A 16,050-nucleotide genomic window follows, 5' to 3' on the forward strand; every position below is an offset into this window, starting at 1 on the left:
TGCCTGAGATTCCACCTCACACCAGTCAGAATGGCTAAGATCAAAAATTCAGGTGACAGCAGATGCTGGCGAGGATGTGGAGAAAGAGGAACACTCCTCCATTGTTGGTGGGATTGCAATCTTGTAAAACCACTCTGGAAATCAGTCTGGCGGTTCCTCAGAAAATTGGACATAGTACTACCGGAGGATCCCGCAATACCTCTCCCGGGCATATATCCAGAAGATGTTCCAACCAGTAAGAAGGACACATGCTCCACTATGTTGATAGCAGCCTTATTTCAACAGAGGAATGGATACAGAAAATGTGGTACATTTACACAATGGAGTACTACTCAGCTATTAAAAAGAATGAATTTATGAAATTCCTAGACAAATGGATGGACCTGGAAGGCATCATCCTGAGTGAGGTAACCCAATCACAAAAGAACTCACACTATATGTACTCACTGATAAGTGGATATTAGACCAGAAACTTAGAATACCCAAGATATAAGATACAATTTGCAAAACACATGAAGCTCCGGAAGAACAAAGAGCAAGGTGTGGATACTTTGTCCCTTCTTGGAATTGGGAGCAAGGCACCCATGGAAGGAGCTACAGAGACAGAGTTTGGAGCTGAGACGAAAGGATGGACCATCTAGAGACTGCCATATCTGGGGATCCATCCCATAATCAGCCTCCAGTCGCTGACACCATTGCATACACTAGCAAGATTTTGCTGAAAGGACCCAGATATAGCTCTCTCTCTTGTGAGACTATGCCTGGGCCTAGCAAACACAGAAATGGATGTTCACAGTCAGCTATTGGATGGATCACAGGGCCCCCAATGGAGGATCTAGAGAAAGTAACCAAGGAGCTAAAGGGATCTGCAACCCTATAGGTGGAACAACAATATGAACTAACCAGTACCCCAGAGCTCTTGACTCTAGCTGCATATGTATCAGAAGATGGCCTAGTCGGCCATCACTGGAAAGAGAGGCCCATTGGTCGTGCAAACTTTATCTGCCTCAGTTCAGGGGAACGCCAGGGCCAAGAAGTGGGAGTGGGTGGGTGGGGGAGCAGGTGGGGGACTTTTGGGATAGCATTGGAAATGTAAATGAAATAAATACCTAATAAAAAACAAAAACAAACAAACAAAGAAAAGCATCAAAAAAATCAAGGCCATGCATTCAAATATGATTTTTCATGGTTGGACTTCTAAATGGAAACAACTAAGGGTCGAGGATGCCTTTGTGTTAAATATGGATATGTACACATATGTGTTATCCCCAAGGGTGCTGTGCAATTACTCCTACGTGTGATTTTTCTTCCAAAGCAGACTTTATGACATGTGTTTGTACAGTGTGTCAATACAAATTCCTTAGGAGTAGGCTTCCCCAAACCCTTTAATGTACACAGCAAGTTGAGTCACACTATCAGTTAACATAGAGTTCCTGGTACTAACCCTTTCCAGCCTCTTTACTATCGCTAGGTAAGCAATCTCAGACTACTCATTGGAAGCTGACTCATTCTCACTGTTATAACAGGATTTGTAAAATGAGAACTTTATGCATAGTTCTTCCCTTTAGGATAGAAAAAAAATATTTCCCAAGTTCAACTGTACAGAAGTGCTCATAGCCCTCTTTAAATATACACCTAAAGTGCCTCTGCTTCATAGTACAAATAAGCATTTTTTCCTAGAAGTTACTAGAAGATTCTCAAATACACAGAGTGCACATTTGAAAACTGCAAGCTTGTATTCGTTTCATTAGTGATAGAAATCCCAGGCCTTAAACATGGGCATATCAGGGCAAGGATTACTCATCTCATTTAACACCACCACAAGATGTGTCACTTGAGACTTTGACTTGGAGTTCCTACCCTGAAGTTCCAATTTTATTGTTAAGAAAACTGTAAAATTACATGCTACATGATACTTCCTTTTATTGTTTGCAAGGTAATTCATTTTTAGCTTGGAATAAGGCAATCTGTTGTTATGGGGTTGATGATATTTTAAAGTTTTTAATATGCCACATCAAATGCAACTAAATAAGTGTTATCCTTCAAAATAAGTTTAAGAGACCATGAATGTGAACGATAGAATTCACTATTCTGCTTTTAAGCATCCAATTGGTGCCAATATAAAACCAGGTCCTTGAAACCATAGTGATTTAAGCACATGTTAAGAGCATCTGTCCCCAAGCCAGGTGACTTTGGAAGTCCTGGCTCTGACAGTTATATGATCTTTGAAACACCTTCTTTGGAATCATTCAACAGAAACATAATATGTACAGTCCTAAGTACTGACAATATTATGCCTATTCATAATTAAAAATATGAATGAAAAAACATTTTTAAAAGTCCCATAAACTTCAATGTCCTCAAAACTATTTTGGTGAACAAACAATATATGTGAGACGCTTTAGCCCAGGATTTCTGTTTCTGTCTGTCTTTCTTTCTGTCTTGCAAGAGTTTAGAGGCTATATAGCTGTGAGAGAAACAGAGAGCATTAGAATTGACATCAAATTGGAGCCCATTCTGCTCCATCAGCAACCTAGAACTGAGGTACAGAAGTACACATGAAAGCCTAAGGCAGTATCAAGTGTTAACTGTGATAACAGTGCACATGAAAGCGACATTTTCATTGTTAGCAAAGTTGTGAGAAATGTGTACTCTTGCACACTTTTCATAGAGATATAGTTTTATGAACAATTTCTGGCGCACAAGTTTGTAGTCTACTAAATATTTAAATACTCATGTCCAATCTATAGAAACAATTACATCCTGCAGCCACCACCCAACTGACAAAAATAGTCATATAAATGGGGAAAATCTAAGCAAAAGATGTCCCTTGCACCATTGTTTATAGTAGTGAAAAATGAAAATGATTTATTCTATAATTCTTTATTGGTACAGAAAAAATATAGTACACTTTTACTGTGAAATATTATATAGCCTTAAAAACAAATAGGACAAATCTGCAGATGTAATTGGACATAAAGACAAAGATAATAGAGATTCTTTTTATGCAGGAAAAATCGAATTATGGAATAACACGAGTAACATCTTCAAATTTCTGTTAAAAATGATTGTGTCTCTTGAAAGGATCTTGTTTCTAGGTTTTGCTTATGTGTGTTTGTTTCTTTGTTTGTTTGTTTGAGATGAGGTCTCTGACTGTAGCCCAGGCTGGCCTTGAATTCACAAAAATCTTTCTATTTAAGCTTCCCACATGCTGGGATTAAAGGCATGAGCTCTCAGTTAAGAGTCCATCTTCCCAGATACATCTAGGTTTATGTCAAGATGACAAAAAACAACCAGGACAACCAGTTATATGGCTAGTCTACTATGGCCATGTATGGAACATGGGAAGAAATGTATAAGCCCCTGGTTGACAAACACCATACCTAAGAGGAAGAATAGACAAGGAGTTTGAGAGAGAGTGGCGAGGGAGAATGGGAGGAATTGTAGTGGGGAGAAAGGGATGTGGAAACGATGTAAATACAGTGTTCGTATATTGAAATTTTCAATGACAACAAAGGAGAAAAAACAGAAAATAGCTATATCTAAACAAGCTCTCTTTCTCTATTTGACCTTCATGCGAACAGAAATGTCCATGGCTTTTGATAAAAACTTGTGGGTCTTTTGGAAGCCAAGGTTTAAGAACAAAGGTTCAGAAGAGCCACCCTACAAAACTGTCCTCTGGTGCAGAACTTTGCCTATAATTTTTCTCATTGATTAATTCTCCTGATCAGAAATTTAGTTGGAGGACACCAGCCATTGATCATCAATAGTGGGAACAGATTGCATATTGTTCATAAATAGCAATGTTCCTTCTTGCCTTGGTACTAGGATTTTACAAATGGTGATGTTTCCCGGAGGAGTACAAATAGAAAGGAAAAAGAAAATTGGAGTATGAGATCTCTGAGGAAATGTATTCCCCTTAACGACAGCCTAGAAACAGGACTAAGGGGCTGGGCCCAGAAAGGAAAGTAGGTATCAAGGGCATGCAAAAAAGTGTCTTGTGCATAATTCCTGCCAGGAAGGGAAAAAAATGTGTTTTTCTCTGCCACTGGTTGTCCCCCCCGCCCCCCGCCTGTTTACCATCATTCTTTATGGCATGATACTCAGAATTAAGCTGGTTTTCAAGTAAGGTCTGTACAGGACAGAGACTGTGACTCATTGTTTTGTTTCTGTAAGACTATGAGTTATTTGGTATATTTTGAGACACACTATTTCTTAAGTTAGGACTTTCCTGTATAAGAATTGATCTTTCTCCCTGAAGAGGCTCATTCTCCCTAGAAGAGGTCACAGTTGCTGGATTTAGGCGAGACTCAGTTAATAATAGGAAACTATGGGGGAGCAATCTAGTATCATCCGCCCAATACCATTTGCCTGCAAGCAAAATGTGAATTTATGACAGGGGTATCCTAGGGAGGACTGACGTGTACATTTACAAAGTCTGAGAATATGCTCAGACATAAAGATGACGGAATAGAAGATTTTAAGGATCCGAAGTCCTTAAGGTTTAGCATCAGACATAGATGTGGATAGGGAAGTCTGGAAGGAGGAGTTCGGTTTTATAGAAGTGAAAGGGGTTTCTGAAGAGGGAGGAATTCACTTGGCTAAAGCAAGATGGAAGTGAAATTGTTTTTTTGTAAATTAAAGTTCATAAAACATCATTTGAAATGAGTGGGTTTTTTTTGTCTGACTAAACACACTTAGTTCAATAAATCTTTTCAGCATTTACTATGACTGTAGTTCAGATTTAATGAAGACGAGATCACGAAAAGCTGCGAATCCAGATGAAGGACCCTGGATTTGCTGACAGTCCAATCACTGGAAAGTGTTACTGGAAATGCCTTATTAGAGTTGAGATTTTTAGCCTGGGACTGGTACAAATTATTACATAGGATGAAGGAGAAAGAAACCCAGGAGACCATTCAGGAAGCTGTTGCTTTAGGCTAACGTAATATCTAGAACAAAATGGAAGCAGCAGGTTGGAGATGGGACAAATCTACCATTCACTTTAGAAGCAGCAGGACCAAGATATCTTATGGGAAGAACTGGAGGAGGCCCTCCAAGTACAACTTTCTTTTTTTAAAAAGGGTTGATTTTAAACAATGTAACCTAAGAGAATCTGTGTACAAAGAACTGAAAGGATTTAAGTGCGTGGTTTATTATTAACACAGTAGCAAATATATCAAGGGGACACACCCCGGGGGAAAAGGGTTTCAAATAAACACAGATTTGTTCAGAGAGAACTCAGTGCCCAATAAGCAAGCGTAAGGAGGCCTATTTGCTTGGTGATGCCCAGCCGATAAGCCAGGCTGTGACTGAAGAAGCCAATTTGAAACTCAGCCTAGTTCAGGCAGCCTTCGGACTGGCACCTGCTGCTCCAAGCGACTTTCAGCATGATGGTGTTTGCATTTTGGAAGGTCTTTCTGATCTTAAACTGCCTTGCAGGTAAGGAATGGCAACTGGAAGTCGAATTTCCTTTTAGACTAAAATCTCAGATATTTACAAAGATCTCTGTCTCCTAGACTTCAAAGAGATCGTGATGAGTAAATATGCTGTCTATTTTCAGAACTCTTGTTTAATAAATGTGTTCGGTGTTGATGATTGGGAGGTCATTCTGCAGCCAAATTATTTTACAGACCTTGTGAAATGTTTCCCATTTTCTTTAGTTTGAGAGGTGAACAAGCAATTTTACCCAGAAAGCAAAGTTTGCACTTTAAAGATAAAATTTCTGTTTTAGTTCCGTGTTTCCCCTAAGCTCACTATGTTTGAGTCATTTTGCCAGGGCAAGAAAAGCCTCAAGACCGCATGAACATATGTGTGGGGACACTAGAGAAAGACTCACTGATCGAATAGTCAAACCATAATATGGATAATATAGATGAGTTTAGGGATTTGAGCAGAACAACACCATTTTTAGAGACCCACACCCCAGTGTTTGTTACACTCAAGAGAGGCCCAATTGGTTTGGAAAGTCCCTTGGCTGGGGTTTTAAAACTAATTTTGAATCTGTTCTGATGGTAAGTTAAGTTTATGGTAGCTACAATCATATTGTTTATAAAACAAGGGTGCACTTTTAAGTCGTGTGTAATGTTAAGCTATCATTAGCATGCAATTTTATAAGCACATTTAATGGTACAAAAACATGCTAAGATAAAATGAGTGAAAAGTCAAGATACACAAGCATTAATTATAATAAATTAAACAAAGTTAATATAATAATCATGGTTCCTTTTGGGTGGTGTGATTAAATGTTTCCATTTTCTTTCCCTAACTTTTTTAGGAATAGGGAAAATGTTCATTTAAATACTGTCATGTGGTTAATAGAAAAAAATTAAATATCTATTATGAAATCCTTAAACAAAGATGTTATATGGAGTCAAAAGTCGCCAGAAAGAACTATTAAATTTATCCCATGATCTATTCTGGCCATATAGTGGAAAATGTGTTAGTTACTTGATCTTAGAGTTTTGTTTCTACTTAATAGATGAGGAAAATCTCTGTCATTCTCTTCAGTTGTTAGCTAGTTGGGTCAAACACTGAGTTTTATGCACCAACCCTCTGGGAGCACACCTTTAGTCAACATAATTCTTTCTGTAAAGCTGTACCCTGTTCTATATTAGACACAGGATCATAACAAGTACATGAACGACTTTTATTACAAATAAATATACATTTATATAACTTTACTGATGATAAATATAATGGATATTTACTGTATTTGACAATACAGAAATTTATAAATAAAAATATAATCTTACCACTCAGATTTGGGTAAATTATTTTTCCTATGTAAGAATGTATATTATATTCAAATGGGGCCTATGCCTTGTACCTCACTTTTCCTATTATTTAAACAATGATTTAGCATAATGGTGGTATACTGATTGTAACTTTCAGTAGATGGCCCCAATCAGAGGGAGCCACAACAACTGGGTATTTTCTCTTAAATCAGCTGTGTGACTTTTTTTTTTGTCATTGTTTGACATTTGCTGTGTATTTATGGATATATGTTTTAGCTGGCCCAAAGCAAAATCTGATTGCACAGGAGGTGGTATGAAAATGGGGTATGATAGGATGGGATCTGCTGTAGTCACATTCATATGGAAGGCATACAAAGGAAGATTTGGGTAATCTATACCTGTCATTCACAGAGATCCAAGTCCCTTGGCTGATTAGGAGCCATCGGTAGGTATTATAGCTGTAGGAAAAATAAATGTACAATTATAAATGTACAATTTTGTGCTCAACCTGCATTTGTTCCATAAAAAGGCTATTTTTGTATCAAGCATGATACATGGACTCTAGTAAAAATGTGTTGAAAGAATAATTCATCACCCCCAAACCCAGACATCTGGAAATGATTTTCATACTCATATTTAAAATCATATTTCTGTGCAGCTAATCAGGAAGATGTTATCTTAATCAAAATATTCTCAGTGATGTCTGAGGTCTTAATTTCCATTTCAGAAAAATGAATTTTCGTTAAAACTTTGTTGTGCAAAAAATAAAGTATGGTTTTAGCGCCTGGTGATATGTATTTGTCACCTGTTGGAAAGATATGTTACTCTTGTTTTCAGTTAGTGGAGGTATGCATTTGAGAGAAAGAAATGTCTTTTAATGTTGGTTTTGAAGTCAAACACAAAAATTGTAGGATCATTTGGTTATATCATTTTGTAACTAAAATATGGAGCATCTTTACATGCAAGTGGATAGAGATGAAATCACTTGAAATGCACCTAGGAAATCAAGCCAGTTGGGCAGTATTTCTGCCATAGCATGGTAGTGATCCAGTAATCCTCCAAATAGGCAAAGACCTTGCCCACATAGTAGGCATTAAATGAATGAATAATCATCACCAAAATAGGGCACATTGAAAACCTTTAGAATGTTGATTCATTTAAACATAAGCAGTCATGTACATTTCAACCATATACTCAGCTTTGCCTTGTTCATTAATTCAGTCAAGTCAATGAAGAAAATTGTAAGCTAGGATTTTCATAAATGTGTTTTAGTCTTTAGCCTCTTATTTATTCATTATTCAATTAATGTGGATTTTTAAATTTTTTTCAGTTTTAAATATTATTTTTATTATAAAATTATATATATATATATCTGGGAAGCCTTCACTTCTCTAAGAAAAAGGGGAGAAGAGAGTAAGAGGAGGAAAGGTGGGACAGAGGGACTGAAAGGATAGGAAGGAGAAGAGGTTGCTATCAGGATGTAGAGTGGGTGACTAGATTAATAAGAAAACAAGTAAAAATATATGAATCAATCCAAGGGAAGAAAAAATTTTCTCCTGATGTTTGTAGAACTGCTTACTGGTTAGTGCCTCATTTGCCCTGTTCATTATCCACATATTATCCTCTTCATAGTGGGCAAAATATTAAAATATTTATTTAATCCTTACAAAAATCATAAGAAACTATTCAAAGATGAAGAACTGCATCTCAGGAGTTTAAATGACTGTGAAGGTCATAGTGAAAGTTGAGTTTACTTGAGTAGTACTAGATCAATATGCCTTTAAATTCAATGGCGGTACCAGAGCTTTCCTTTTAGGAAACACCTTGTCATATATATATATCCACACACATATATGTATATATGCACATATCTCACAGTGATAAAGTGTTTCCTTTCCCATGATATCAAAATGATTTTGGCAGTTGTATTTCAGTGACTCTGTTATTATGACTGCTGTTATTAGAATTATCTGCTCCATTTAGCTGGTGTCACTCCACTCAACTAATCCTATTTTATGGCTATTGAAGACTCTTGCTGTCTTAGTTAGGGTTTTACTGCTGTGAACAGACACCATGACCAGGGCAACTCTTATAAGGACAACATGTAACTGGGCTGGCTTACAGGTTCAGAGGTCCAGTCTGTTATCATCAAGGCCAGACAGTGGCAGCTAGGAGAAGCCTGGCTTCCAAACAGCTAGGAGGAGGGTTTTATATCACAATGACACACTTTCTCTACCAAGGTCACACCTCCAAATAGTGTCACTCCCTGGACCAAGCATATTCAAACCACCACACTTGCTATACTTTATTATATGCTTCTTAGTATGCTATTGATGTTATGGAGTAAGCAACATGTGCACACTTCCTCTAAATTATGTGCCATGTTCTATAAATTAGTATGATGCTTTTAAAAATAGACAAAATATTGATGTTTAGTGTTTCACAAAGCACTGAAATATTTAATTTCAGGAAGTATTTTTAAAAGTGTTTACATTTGTTTATTTATTTATTTAATGTGCATGAATATTTTATCTACATGAATATGTGTGGACCATGTATGTGACTACTGCCTACAGAGGTCAGAAGAGGGCATCAGATCCTCTAGAATAATAGGAATGGTTTTGTGAGTCAGCATATGGGTAGTGGAAAGGATGCTAGCGTCCTCTTCAAGAATGACAAATGCACGAAATCACTGGGCTATCATTCCAGCCCCCAATAAGGAAGTATGTTAAGGATATTTATGGTTCCCTATTAAAATATAAAAAAATACTATTTTTAAATACTCATCAGAAGTGTCAGTATAGGTACCTGGTTTTTTAGATTCTTGTTTCTCAGTGATTTATTTTTTCTAGATATTTTCTGTCATCAGATTTCTTTGGAATATTCTTGAATATTCTTTTCCATTTATGTCAGTGTCATTGAAAAGCAGTTTCTGTGATGAGATCATTTATACATTGACTTGTCTCTCTGTAGTCTTCTGGAACCTATGCCTTTTAACTTCTGTACACATCTCTTCTCACCCTGGAAGAGCTAGTTTTTACAAACAAGACTATTCATTAGCCTTTGATTTTTCATTTGGGAGTTCAAACTTTTCAGTGTGTGATGATGTATACATTTTTAAGTGCTCCTTGGTCTGAGCAGAGTTTCTTCCCATCACCTCATTCCCAATCATAACTCCTTAAATTTTCCAGCAGAGAGTAATCTTCAGGTGTGAAGGAATAAGACACAGTCTCTGCTTGATGCTGTTGTTTGTACCTGAAATACTCCGTGTTTTTCTTATCTTTTTTTAAAAAAGAAAGATCCAACTCCACTTAAAGGAAAAAGGAAAATAAAGGTGTTTCTGTCTCAGACACATGGATTGTGTCTGTTGTGTGAATGAGTTTTATATTATCTGGGAAAACTAAGTCATCTTTATTATTATGCTCTCTTTTCTTATTTAATTCTTAACAAACTCAGCATTTTCATGACCTGTCAAATCCACTTCTACTAAATCATTTTCTGTGTTACATTCAGGCAGGCACCCTGCTGGTTTCATTGATTTCTTTAGAGCAGAGAAACCATACAACTGCCTAAGATTCACTTAATTACAGGCATGTCTGGAACAACCAAACATTCTATATATCCAAAAGGTTAAAGCTTAAAACCAGTGTGTAAATGGTGTTCCTTGATAAAGTTTGGATGGATGCAAGCCAACCTGAATGAGCTCAAATTGTCCCAGCACAATTTTAGAGGCTTAGTCTATTTTCATCATGGCAGCATCAACCAGTCATGACACTGGAGCAATAGCTGAGAGCTTTACATCTTGATCCACAGGCAGCAGGCAGAAAGATACTGGGCCTAACATGGGCTAAGGTTTATATAATGAAGTTTATTTGAAAAATTAAAAACTAGTACCAAGTTCCATAGCTTGAAGCTGTGATGTTTGTTGTTACTGTATTAAGGGTAGCTAATGCCTGAAAACTATCTTTTTGTCAAAGTTTGAGAATTGGTTATGATTCTTAATATTGGCAATCTGGCCAATAAAAAATGCTCTGGAAGTTTTGCCTTACTATTGTGAGAAAATGTGCAGTATCCTTTAAAATGTCTTACTTTATAGTTTGAAAATACTACCTGAATACTGATATGTATTTTTGAGCTTTTACAGATCTCAAATTATTATAGATATATCTGTCTTCCAATATTAAAAAACATCAGGGAATGTTTAAATCAGATTTGTATTCCCTATGTCATTGAGTTTCATCCACTACCACACTGATCTGTGAGAGATGGCAGGTAGAGATTGGAACTTCTAGTTCAATATTGTCTCTCCAGTATTTAGCACAAATTGATGTTCAGCAGATTCAAAGTTCCAATTAGACAAGAGGAGTATTTTTAAGACCTATTGCATAATAAAGTGACGATAGTTAGTATATTATATATTTCTTTGGGATAAAAGTGTTTTGAGATTATAATTTCATTACATTTCTTCCTTTCCTCTTCTCCCTCCAAACCCTTCCATATTCTCCTTCAAATTCACAGTCCCTCGGTTTGTTTGTTTTTTGCCTTTTTTATTAGATATTTTCTTTATATACATTTCAAATGCTATCCTGAAAGTTCCCTATACTCTCCCCCCCGCCCTGCTCCCCTACCCACTCTCTCCTACTTCTTGGCCCTGGCATTCCCCTGTACGGGGGCATATAAAGTTTGCAAGACCAAGGGGTCTCTCTTCCCAATGATGGCCGACTAGGCCATCTTCTGCTACATATGCAGCTAGAGACAAGAGCTCCAGGGGGTACTGGTTAGTTCATATTGTTGTTCCACCTATAGGGTTGCAGACCCCTTTTGCTCCTTGGGTGCTTTCTCTAGCTCCTCCATTGTTCCATACTGTGTATTTGAAAATGGCTAAGAGAATATGTTTCTTTTAAATATATTCTTCTCTCACACAATACACCTCAACCACAGCCACCTTTCCTTTCTCCAAGATTCACTACTCCTCCTTTTCCCTTTAGGAAAGAGCAGGCATCTAAGGGATATCAACCAAATACAGCATAACAAGATGCAATAAGACTAGACACGAACCCTCATATCAAGGCTGGATAAGGCAACCAGTAGGGGGGAAACATCCTACAAGCAGTCAAAAGAGTCAACCCCTCCTCCACGCATACACATGCACTCTTAGGAGTCTAACAGAAAATCCAAGCTAAAGGAAACAATGGCATGTATGCAGAGGGCCTGGCATAGATCTATGCAAGCTCTGTGGTTGCCACTTCTAAATGTCTTCATTGCCAAAATATGATAAATGCATTAAATGATGGATATATCAATTGATAATATAATTATTCTGTACTATATCTGAATACCAAACAAACCACATATGCATACTACATGTACAAATATTTTTCAGTTAATTTTAAATTAAGAAACAAAGAAGTCAAATAAAAGTCAGACATTGCAGTCATCTATTTCTCTGAAGACTTTCTCCAATCAGAGCTTTGTTCATGCAAGGCAAGTACTCTACTCCCAAGACATATTTCCAGTCCTGAAGACTGTTTGAATGTATAACTTCACCCTCAATTTCCTTTCTGCTACTTTGAATTATTTTTAAGTAAAATTAGATTATTTGTCTTCCCAAGAAACCCAAATGGAAATTATAGAACTAACAAAATACAATAATAAAAAGAAGAAACATGCTGATACATTCAGTAGTACAGCAGAGATGACAGAAAATAGAATCTGTATCTAGTGAAGCTATATCTCAAGAATTAAGGGAAAATCATGAGATTCCCAGTCTAAGGGGGTGGAATATCTTTACTTAGGCCTACTCTTGAAAAACACCTAAAGGTATTACTTCTGAAATACAGAAGATGATGAAAGGAAGGATTTTGAAGAATTAGGAAGAATAAAGGGACAAAAGGAAGGGCAGAAATACTTACACATACAGGTGATTGATTTAACTCATGAGTTCTGTGCATCATATGTGATGATTGAACAAAACAACATTATACCATTATCTTATACTCAAGACAGTGACATTTAAATGTGGAGAAGGCAAGTGGACCCAAATGGAAGTGAAATTTACACAAACCACTGGACCTAGTAAAATATTGACACCAGTGTTGACAGTGGTTTGATTTCTCTTTTATTTACCAGTGCTGGTTATTGAGCCCAGAGTCTTGTATATTTTAGACGTATCATGGTACTTTGAATGATATCTTCTTATGTAGAATACACAACCCAATAACAGCATAGTGCCTGTTTCTTCCCCAAGCACCTGTGGAACATTGACTAAAAGAGACTTCAGCTGTAAAACCTAAATGTAAAATAAGTGAAATAATGCAAAGCAATCAAATTGTGAGCTAGTAATGAGGGGAGGAGTCTGTAGCTCAGAGGTGCAGTGCCTATTCTGCATGCACAAGCTGTTTTCCATCTTCAATACCACAAACGGGTACTGAGGTCCCTCAAAAGAGTTTTCTCCATGTGAAATACTTCTACCAACATTTACTGTGTTAAAAGTTAAAACTGAAAAAAAATGAGAAAAAATACACAACACATATTCCTCTGGTCACCAGATTGATGGCATTATTACCTGTAATATAGATTTTGGTTCACTCCACTACATACTCATAAAAGGACGAAAGTCTAGAAGTAATCTGGCATCTTTGTACTACTGTGGATATAGTTTAGATCTTTCAGTAAGTCCATCACTACTCTGCCCCCAATACCCCCTCCCCCACAGTGGTCTAGGGATAGAACAACCAGCTTGTCCAGGTTTGCCTAGAATTTTCCTAGTTTGGGCCTTGGCTCTGACGTCTCCAGGTTTTTAAATAAATGCTCTATATTCAAGGAACACTTTTGATCATGGGAAATCTGGGTTGGTTCTCCATATCCAGACCTTTTAGTGTCTCTGGGTAAGACTGTAAGACATTGTATATAATATGACTTTTATAGGAATTACCAGCCCAGTGCTATTAACTCACCATCGCCTATGGTTTGACCATCTTCATGCCAATAACTTGTTGATAGAAACCCTCTTTCTCATGCCTGTTGTCTGCTCAGATCTTCTGCATGTTTCACTCTGCTCTCTACCTATCACAGAGTCGCTACACAAGATGTGTGTATTTGTGATGAAAATGTCATCAGAATGTGAGTATGTACTACTAATTATGTGATGATTATAATTTCAGGTCAGGTCAGTATGGTGCAAGTGACCATCCCAGACACTTTCGTGAATGTGACTGTTGGATCTAATGTTACTCTTCTCTGCCTCTATACCACCACCGAGAAGTCCCTGGAAAAGCTTTCAATTCAATGGTCTTTCTTCCACAATAAGGAAATGGAGGAGCCAATATCTGTAAGGATTCTCTAATTAAATTATTCTCCCTTAGTAGTTCTCACTGGAAACTAACTGTTGGCATAAGAGTATGAAGGAACAGTGAAGTATGAAGGAGCTACTGAGAACAATGACAAAATTGGAGACACGGAGTTTTTAGGTAGCTGTTTAGTGAAGACAGTCACATGACTATGTATATCAGTTATCTCAATTTTGTATAGTCAGCATCATGTGTGTCAGGTATTCCAGAATAGCCACAGGCCTTCTCATAGGTGAAATAAGCAGGAGCTCTTAAAGGACATTCTACAAATATCTCATTATTTTCAGAACATCCCAGTTCACATGTAAATCATAACGGATCTGAAGAGCTCTACCAAATTTAATAACTGGGATCTGTCGGGAAAGGGATTTGGCACCTTGTTCCTGATTGAGTCTGACAGTTTGAAATCCCCCAGATTGATGGAGAAGGACCATGGTAGTAATGAAACCCATGTAATTGAGGGCAGCATGAAGTTAAAAGATAGATGGAAGGGATGGACAAAAGGTTCGGGAGAAGTTGCCAACAGAGGGTAGGTGAGCACCCATGTGAAAGGATGAGTCCATAGGCAAACTGCCCAGCACCAGATTTTCTTCATTTGGCCTTGAGAGTAATTCCTATTGAAAATTGTCCCAAGAGCTAAAATTGTATTACATAAAGTTGTGTATACATCTGTGCACACATGTATGCAAACTCATAGATTATTCATGCCTCCATACATCCCTTGAAGAAAAAGGTCCACAGTTAACTTTTTTTTTCAGAATAACTCATGGTCCAAAATAATGAAGAGACCAACACTGGTGGTTTGGAATAGCCAGCTGCACCTGAGTTGGGCTTTGCCAAAAAGGGGAGGTTGGTGTAGTAGTAGAGAGATAAGGGAGTGAAGCCTAGAAGCAGAAGTGGAGGAGAAGGAAGCCATGAGCTCAGAGGAGCCATTTCTTGGCCAGCTATGATTCAACTCCTACTGACTCTTTGTAGGTAATGAATTTCTCTACATGAGATTGTGAACATTTCCTTATCAGAAAACATCACGCACAGGGAGATTCTGTTAGTGCTACACTGTATTCAGAATTAAACAGTTTTGTTTAATATTGGTTATGGTAGACAATATGGGAATCACTCCATGCCTCTCTTCAAAATACAGTTGGATGAAAGTATTCATGGGAAACGATATGACATAAGGCATATGAAAACACTTGAAAAAACATAAGTCGCTCACATTTTTATCCCATGCAAACAGCAGCAGCAGGAGGAGGACTATCAGAAGAAAATAACAACCAATTTCCATCACCCAAAATATCTGGACATATTTATGTCAACTAAGAAATAATTGCTTTTCCCCACAGGTTGTTTTCATTAAGATAATCACACGATCTCTTCTTTTTAAAATTTGATTTCTTAGGAGTCTTTTCAAACACATTGTTCATACACTTGAACAATGCTCAGTTTTTCAAGTGGTGGCTGATTTGAGAGAGGCTTCAGCATCTTTTGGGATGTCTCATGCTCAGTACTCAATTCAAGATGTCCTCCACTTCCTGGAGACCAGGCCAAGTGAATCTGAGCTCAAGAGTGCCAATTCCCCACTTTGCATCCTCAGATTCTGGCATCGAAAGAGCCACCTCTTAATTGAACTCTAGCCACTTAAAAGCTAGGGGAGAACTATGACTAGCAGTGAACTTTTCTCAGGAAGAGACTGCAAGGGGAAACGCTTTAGGCAATTATAGTGAGTATGGCTTGAGCTCAGGACTTCTCTTAGATGAATTTTAAAAACCCTCTCTTTACAAGTGTTTGATGAATTGATTCTTTCCTTGCCAAATCAAATGAGGTCTGTTCTCCTGAGCTGCTAGATCAAATGAAAAATGCTTGAAACCTGTGCAGTGCCCATGCTGAGGAAGAACGGGCCTCCTGGAGGAGGAGGAGGAGGATGAAAAACACTTGCCAAAACACAGTTCCTTGTCTTGTTTTCC

General features: G+C 37.5%; 1 protein-coding gene across 2 annotated transcripts in view; it reads left to right on the plus strand.

Annotated features, from left to right (window-relative positions):
* The first annotated feature begins 5,323 nt into the window (after positions 1 to 5,323).
* Positions 5,324 to 16,050, plus strand: part of Vsig1 (V-set and immunoglobulin domain containing 1) — a 31,865-nt gene continuing 21,138 nt past the window's right edge. For both annotated transcript variants that reach the window (NM_001359143.1, NM_030181.3), the window contains exons 1-2: positions 5,324 to 5,442; positions 13,901 to 14,067. In NM_001359143.1, coding sequence (NP_001346072.1) covers positions 5,391 to 5,442; positions 13,901 to 14,067 — 219 coding nt within the window. In that variant the 5' untranslated portion in view covers positions 5,324 to 5,390. The remainder of the gene's footprint in view (positions 5,443 to 13,900; positions 14,068 to 16,050) is intronic.

The sequence above is a fragment of the Mus musculus genome, chromosome X (genome assembly GCF_000001635.26).
Source record: "Mus musculus strain C57BL/6J chromosome X, GRCm38.p6 C57BL/6J".
Taxonomy (NCBI): domain Eukaryota; kingdom Metazoa; phylum Chordata; class Mammalia; order Rodentia; family Muridae; genus Mus; species Mus musculus.